Below are 7,367 nucleotides of genomic sequence, written 5' to 3' on the forward strand. Positions count from 1 at the left end.
TAAGATGGCTTATCGACTTCTTGAAGAATTCTAAGAAGAAAATAAACCTACAGACATCGGTCTTGTTTAACAAAATCTGCCTACAAGAAAATCTGTCACCAAAGTACACCAACATGTTATATATACGAAGAAATGAACTTCCAAACTATTACAAAACTAAGTTAATCCTCTTTACAATATCTGGCATGGAAAGTTAACTGCATGATAGTTGTAAAAATTCAAAAAAGTTTTACATTAAAACCTAGGTCAGAGATAATCACTGCCTCAAAGATAGCCTTCATTTGGATCAGCATGCACCTACATCAAAAGAATAGAGGCTAGTAATACAAAACAAGCTTCAACTCTATATCCATATCATGTATTTGCAAAATACACAATATTCAGTTACACTATACAATACTTATAGTTGAATACCTTAAACTTAGTACATTTCATGTTTACTGAAAACATTTCTGAGTCTGATGGTCAGATTAAGTCAATAAACACTTTTGTATTGAAACCATTTGAAAATATGTGGCTTGGCTCATAAATTAATTATTCAACAATAAGAAATTAACAAGATAATGTGTACAGTGAAACTTACTTTTACTTTATGATCTGAAGATCTGCCATTTTCATCTGCCATTTATTCATCCAACTCACTAAATAATCTAAATCCTTTTGTAAGGCAGCAGCATCCTCACAGCCAGCAACACCCAAGGCTTTAACTTAAGTAATTTATTAACCATTCTTTCATCTATGTCACTGATATAAATTAAAACGAGCAATGGTCTTAAGACTGAGCCTTGAGGTACCCACTTGTAACAGTTTGACTGAACTCCATTTATAACAACCCTCTGTTTTTTTTCCATCATATTAGCAAATAATATGCAAGAACTGAATTGTTTTATGAACAAAGTAATAAGTTCTGACAAGTATATGTTTATCTTCCATTATATTGAATATTGATTATTTGATTGATCACAGTTAGTAATCCTGAATATAACCCTTCTGAAATTTATATTCTGAACTTGAATTACAATGTAGTAACAATTTACTTTACAAAGCACACATTTTAGGGTTGGATGTTAACTTTTTCGAAAATATAGTGCAGTTGGACATATTTGATAAAACAAGATAATTCAAATTTCCCATTTTGGGACTGCCCTCTCCAAATAGTGTGGTGCCATATATGCTGTTAAAAGGTATAGTAATCCCAAAAAGGAAAAGAAACTTAACAATCTGTAATAAAAGCAATTTTGTGCACATTCAGTGTAAAGCTATAAAAGATACTTTTATTGAATGGCTATAGTAATATTAAAATTAAAAGTCTTTAAATTATTTTATAATAGATTTTATAGCTTATTAGAAAATAAATCATTTACAAACAATTTGAATGCAATTATTTTTAAATTTAAATACTATTTTTTTAGTATATGCTAGTATATAAAATCTTAATATAAAAATAGTGGTATTTATGAAGGCTAACGTTAGGCAACTGAACCTGACTTTGTTTATCCAGATTTGCTAGAAAGACTAGGTTCTTGTAAGGATGGAGGTAGGTGTACCAGAACTATAGAGGTGGCTTTATAGCTTATAACATCATATATGCTATTACAGTCTTAAGATTACATCATGTATTGTTAGAATTATAAAAAATGGTGGAGGTTGGGTGTTATAATTTTTATTAGAAATCAACGGTGGTTAATGATATCAGATTTCTATCATAGAGATGATCAGCACAAAAGGAAAGAGGCAATCACTCCGTCCAAGAAGTGCTGGATGCATCAGAAAAGCTCTCACTGAGAGTATTGGCGATGTTCTGTATATCAGCCATTGGAAAGCAGGATGGAAAGGGAATGGGAAGAAAAACTCCCATTGACCTTTCAAATCTTGTCCCATATAACTTTGGAACTGGCAGTAGAAGATATGCTAGTTGTGAACTTAATCCAAGATTCTTTTTAGCTTACATTTGACCTGCCAAACATGGGCACAGGGCCACTGGAAAGTGATACAGTTGGAAAGAGTGATATACATGCAAAAAGTATCCCAGACACATTTTTGAGCACTCAGTGCCTGCTGGAGACCACCATGGACAAGGATACCATGCAAAACATGTCAAGGTCTTAGGTATAGAATGAACAGCTGCTTGAATGAGGCAATCAGTTACTGCCTCCATGCAGTCATTAAGAGATGGAAACTAACAACAGCAGGATCGAGTTCCAAGAGAGAAGTGAAAGAGAGCCAGTTGGCCTGGTCCCACCTCCATCGTGGCACTCTGGTCAGGTGGCATCAACAACAACCAATCTCTCTCAGAATGATAGGAAAATGATCACTGCCCTGTGAATCACTGTCAACCCTCCAAGAAAAGTGAGAAAAATGTGAAGGGGAGCAGATAAATAGATCAATGGCAGTAAAAGACTGACTAGGTGCATGGAATAAGTATAAGAACCAGTACTGAAGAAAGAAAGATTGTGATCTGAGAGCACATGCTCTACAGAACAACCACTCTGATCAATATCAGCACAACCATACAGGGGATTGTGTCCATTAAAGTCTCCCAGGATTAAAAAGAGAGATGGCAATTGTTCAATGAGAGCATCAAGGTCTGATTGATCATAGTCTCTGAAGGAGGCAAGTAGTGTAACTAAAAGTGATGGTACGACCCAAAGAAACAGGATGGCTATGGCCTCCAAGGGTATATTGAGTGACACTTAAAATGTAGGCACATGCTGGTGGATCAGCAGTGCCTCCCTTCTATACACTCATCCATCACACAACCTGTCATTTCGGTATAAAGAAAACTGCCGAAAGGTGACTGTATCGGCAGATTTCAGGAATGTTTTCTGTGAGGAAAGACACATGGGATGATGGGAATTGATCAAGGCCTTAAAGTCATCCAGATTAGAATGGAAACCTCAACAGTTCCACTGTATCAAAGTGACCATTTTTACTTGGTCAAGAGGGCAGATCTCGTCATTAGACATAGATTCCAATGGCTGAGGGCATGAAAGAATAATCTTTCTGCATCTCAGGGCTGAAAAAGATGGACCTGAGCAAACCCCAGAAGCCGGAACTAAAGTATGTGGACCAGGGCAGTCACTAAAAGGAATGGTGGGGACAGAGATAGGAATATATGTTGACTTGTCAACTCAGTTATCCGTTGAAGGCAAAAGACTCTTCACATGATGCAAAAAAGACTCTGATGGAGGCACGGAAAGGTCCTTCTGCACTTCCACTGTATCAGTGGAGTGTAGTGCAGTGGCACATGCCCAAGATGGAGTAGGGGAGAATAACTTCCAAGCCTCGGGGTAAGAAATGTTGTTAATAGTTTTTAAATGCTGTACCTCTTCCACCCTTTTAGGGCAAGGACGATAGTAAGAGGGGTGGGAACCACTTCAATTAATGCAGTGAGGGTCCAGTTTGCACTCATAGGCTTCCTGGTCTTTGACATCGTAACAAGCACACATCATAGAACCATGACAAGATGGCTTCAAATAACCAAAATGCTGACACTGGAAACATCTGAGAGTTCAGATAAACTGCCTTGACAGCAACAGGTGGACATGGTGATGTAAATGTCAAAATAAGAACTTTGGTAGGCAGAATAATTCCTTCTTTATGAGTGGAGATACGTCACACTGCAGAAACTCCTTGGCTGGAGAAACCAGTGAGGACCTCCAACTCAGAGATGTTCTTCAAATCTCTCTCAACAATAACTCCTTGTGAAGAATTCATAGTAGCATGGGGAGTAACCTCACTGGGTATATCCTCAATGGCCTTTGAATTCAAGAGGAGTTCATTGTTTAGTCCAAGATGTCCCCACAACATAGCTTCTTCACTGACTTTGGGGAGCCAGCAAACCCATCTAGTCCCTTCTGAATAAAAAAGGGAATGCAAAATCAAAAAACGAGGTACAGGAGCAAGATGAGTTGAAGACTGATGATCATAGTCTTCATGGCATGGTCATTTGCCAATTAGCTGATTTTTTGCTTTTTTTACTATTTTATTTTTTGAGGATTTGGGGGATACATAATGAAAGGAGAAAGATTCAGTGTCCACTGACCCCACACACCTCGGAGTCCTACGAGGGGATGCACTACAATGCCAAACAAGAACACTGCAGCAAAGCCAGGGTTTCATGAGCACTATACCCAAACACCAGCATCAGACACAATGTCCATAACATCCAATGTCCAACACTAGCCCCATAAGACGAGTTGCCTGATTTTAGGGTGGGGTACACCAGTGCCACCTGTCTACAGGAATTCAAGGCCAAAGTTTTGTGTTTCAGTGCCCCAGACACCACTCAACCACCAGGATCCTCTCCTCCCCCTTCACGGGTCACCACGCATGGCAAACACATGGGTGGATGTTCAGATCCCAGAGGATGTAAGCTGAAAGTACAGAACCTTCTCTGAGAGGTCCACGTACAGAAATCCACCTCAAGAGGCAGCTATTATAGACCTAAAAAATTTGTTTATTTATTCAATTTTAATTTATACTGCGAAAAAAAAAATCTGTGACTATGGGGCCTTTGGAATACTGGGAAATCATCATTTCTAATGGTTAAAATTAATAAATAGCCTACTTTTCATTTCATAGAATATTTTATAAAATCTGTATAAAAAAAATATGCTGACTTTCTCAGTGGCCAAATTTTTGTATCTAAGCTCTTCATATGCGTGTGTATATAAAATTAAAATGTGATTATTAACCTGACAACAGATACAGAATATATAAAAAAAATTCATGTTTCAGTTCATTTGCATCTTATGCATCCGACAATTTTAAAAATATTTCTGCATTTTAATATTATCAACATTTAAAAAATGCTGGTCACCTATGCATTTTTTTCTTGTTTTCTCAATGCATGAATTTCTTTTTTTTTTACTGTTAAATAAAACCAATGTAAAAAACATTACTATTATATTTATAATCTGTTGATATCATGAGAAGACATCCTACACATTCCCACATGTAGTAAGCAGATATGTTGAATAGTAAAGTTGAAGCAATTTGATAGGCCTGTTATACCATGAGGTGGGTACATTACTGTCTACTTGCAAGGTAAGGTGAACCAGTTTACCTGCAGGGGATATTTCAACATAACTGCAGTATAGTATACTATTAAATTAATATGAAGCAACTTCAGTGTAATAGATTAGTTCCATCATGTCACACTCTCATCCAGTATACTTGCTTCTCTAACATTAAGTTTTTTTTTTTTTATGTGCACAGTAAGTAAAGCTTCTTAAAGTTTTTGTATGCTTTTACTCATAGCTATGTTTTAATTGTAAGAACTTAAGACAGGGAAAAGTGTTGAATTTTCTATATAGTTTGAAGTTATCAATGTGGTTGTTTTATAAATAAGATACTCAAATCATGTGATTATTGTGATGTTTGAGGATTATATAGTTCATAAAGTAATGCAATTCATTAAAGTTTGCTTTAGAACAAAAAATTTAAAAGTTATGGGAATCCAATTACTAGAATGACTTAAGAAAAGATTCTTGGCATATTGACAGATTAGTCACTGTAGTCATTGAGGCAGTGCTCTACTGCTAGTAGTTATTACAGGTAGGCTAAGGCCAAGTAAAGAAAAATATGTTTTACAATCCCACCTGCTTTCATTTTTGCAGCCACCTACCCCAAATATTTTTGGTGATTTTTTTTCCATTTTTGAATTACCGTTTTTCAATCATACAAGGAAGACTTCTGAATGAAAAAATGAAAATGGTTAATTCATTTTGCCCTTTTTCTTTGTCATAAATTCTGTATTATTTTGATGAAAAAATGGAACAAAGATGACTTCTGTTTGACATGGACCCTTTGAAAACAAGCAAGAATCATGAAAAAAAGGGGTGCAAACTTTCTTTCAAAGAGGTCATTTAAAAAGAAAAGGGTCTCCTCCTTCCTTTTTTTTCTGAAAACTATGGATGCTAAACATGTTTGTTTTGTTGTTGTTATTTTTAATTGGCCTAATAGAATATAATTACTGATTATAATACAAGTAAAAACATGTTAAGCCTCACTTACAATATTGCACTAATTTGGGCAAATAACTAGCAGATGACTTTTAATTACAATAAATGCAAGGTAATATATGTGGGTTATCATAATTTAAATTGTAAGTATAATTTTGATGGGAATAACCAAAACAGTAGTGTTTGGTTGATCAATATGTGTAGTCTCTTAAGCCATCCAAGCAATGTGTTGTTGCTAATGGTAAGACAAACAGGATTTTGGGTTGTATTTACAGAAATATTTAATATAAGTCTAAAAAATGTTATAATTTCATTGTAGAGGTTGTGGGTTAGGCCTCATTTGGACTGTTATATTCAGTTTTATACTATTTAGTTTAGGAAGGACATGGAATTGTAGAAAAGATTTAAAGGACAGCTGCTAGTATTATATCTTGTATCAAAATGTTAAACTCTCTGAAACTGTTTTCTCTTGGAAAAAGAAGTTAGAAGGCATCTGATTGAGGTGTTTAAGATTATTAAGGGAACTAATAGTATTGATGCATCATAGTTTTTGTACTTAACCATGGTAATGGTGAGAATGGTAGAACAAGGGGATAAGAGTATACTTTTTGCATGGTAAGTGATCTTCAGCTTGGACAGTTATATTTTTCTAACCCTAACAGGGTGGTTGGTCTTTGAGGTACATTGATTCAAATATGGTAGGTGCAGTAATTAAATGATCAAGGTTCGATTTGAGTATCTTTCTAGTTTTTTTTTAATTTGGACGGAACAGCCTCAATGGACTGATAGGTCCCTTGCTGCCCCTTAAATGTTATGTGCAGTTTGATATGTGACAAATGGTCCTTTGGAAATTTATCCCTTAGAAGACTGAAACTTGAAAGTAATAAAATAAGCTTTAATTTTTATATTAGTGTACAAATACAAAATTCTTGATTTAAATTTGATTTAATGAGTTTATAATATAGATATAAAACAGTCATAAACGCTCTCAGAATGCTGTTTTCATTAATTTTAATGCTTGTCAATCTCTGGTAAATCATTAAGTAATATTGGTTATTACTATTACTACTAGTATTAGTATTACTGTAAGTGTAAAGTATAATACTAATACTTACCTACAGTAATAATTACAACGAAAGTGGCAACAGCAATACTAATGACTGTGAAATCTTTCTTTTCAAATCCACTTCGAACACTTTCAATCAAATCCATTTTTAAATTAACTTTAAAACGTTTTGGTGGTATAATATTAATATATGTAGACTACTCTTTAAATAAACTCAGCTATTATACTAATTTTAACAAGTTCCTGTACACTATTTGGTGTACCATATGGTGTACTTGTGCTTTACAATACCCACATAGGTAGCGCTATGAGCGAATTACTTTAATTTTTTCTTA

The 7,367-nt window shown here is 34.9% G+C and overlaps 1 protein-coding gene across 1 annotated transcript in view; it reads right to left on the reverse strand.

Moving 5' to 3' along the window:
• Positions 1–7,341, reverse strand: part of LOC106465582 (signal recognition particle receptor subunit beta-like) — a 36,369-nt gene extending 29,028 nt beyond the window's left edge. The window contains exon 1 of the mRNA XM_013925808.2: positions 7,082–7,341. Within this exon, the coding sequence (XP_013781262.1) occupies positions 7,082–7,178 (97 nt within the window). The 5' untranslated portion in view covers positions 7,179–7,341. The remainder of the gene's footprint in view (positions 1–7,081) is intronic.
• Positions 7,342–7,367: the final 26 nt, after the last annotated feature.

Source organism: Limulus polyphemus, unplaced genomic scaffold, assembly GCF_000517525.1.
Source record: "Limulus polyphemus unplaced genomic scaffold, Limulus_polyphemus-2.1.2 Scaffold1990, whole genome shotgun sequence".
NCBI classification, from domain to species: Eukaryota; Metazoa; Arthropoda; class Merostomata; order Xiphosura; family Limulidae; genus Limulus; species Limulus polyphemus.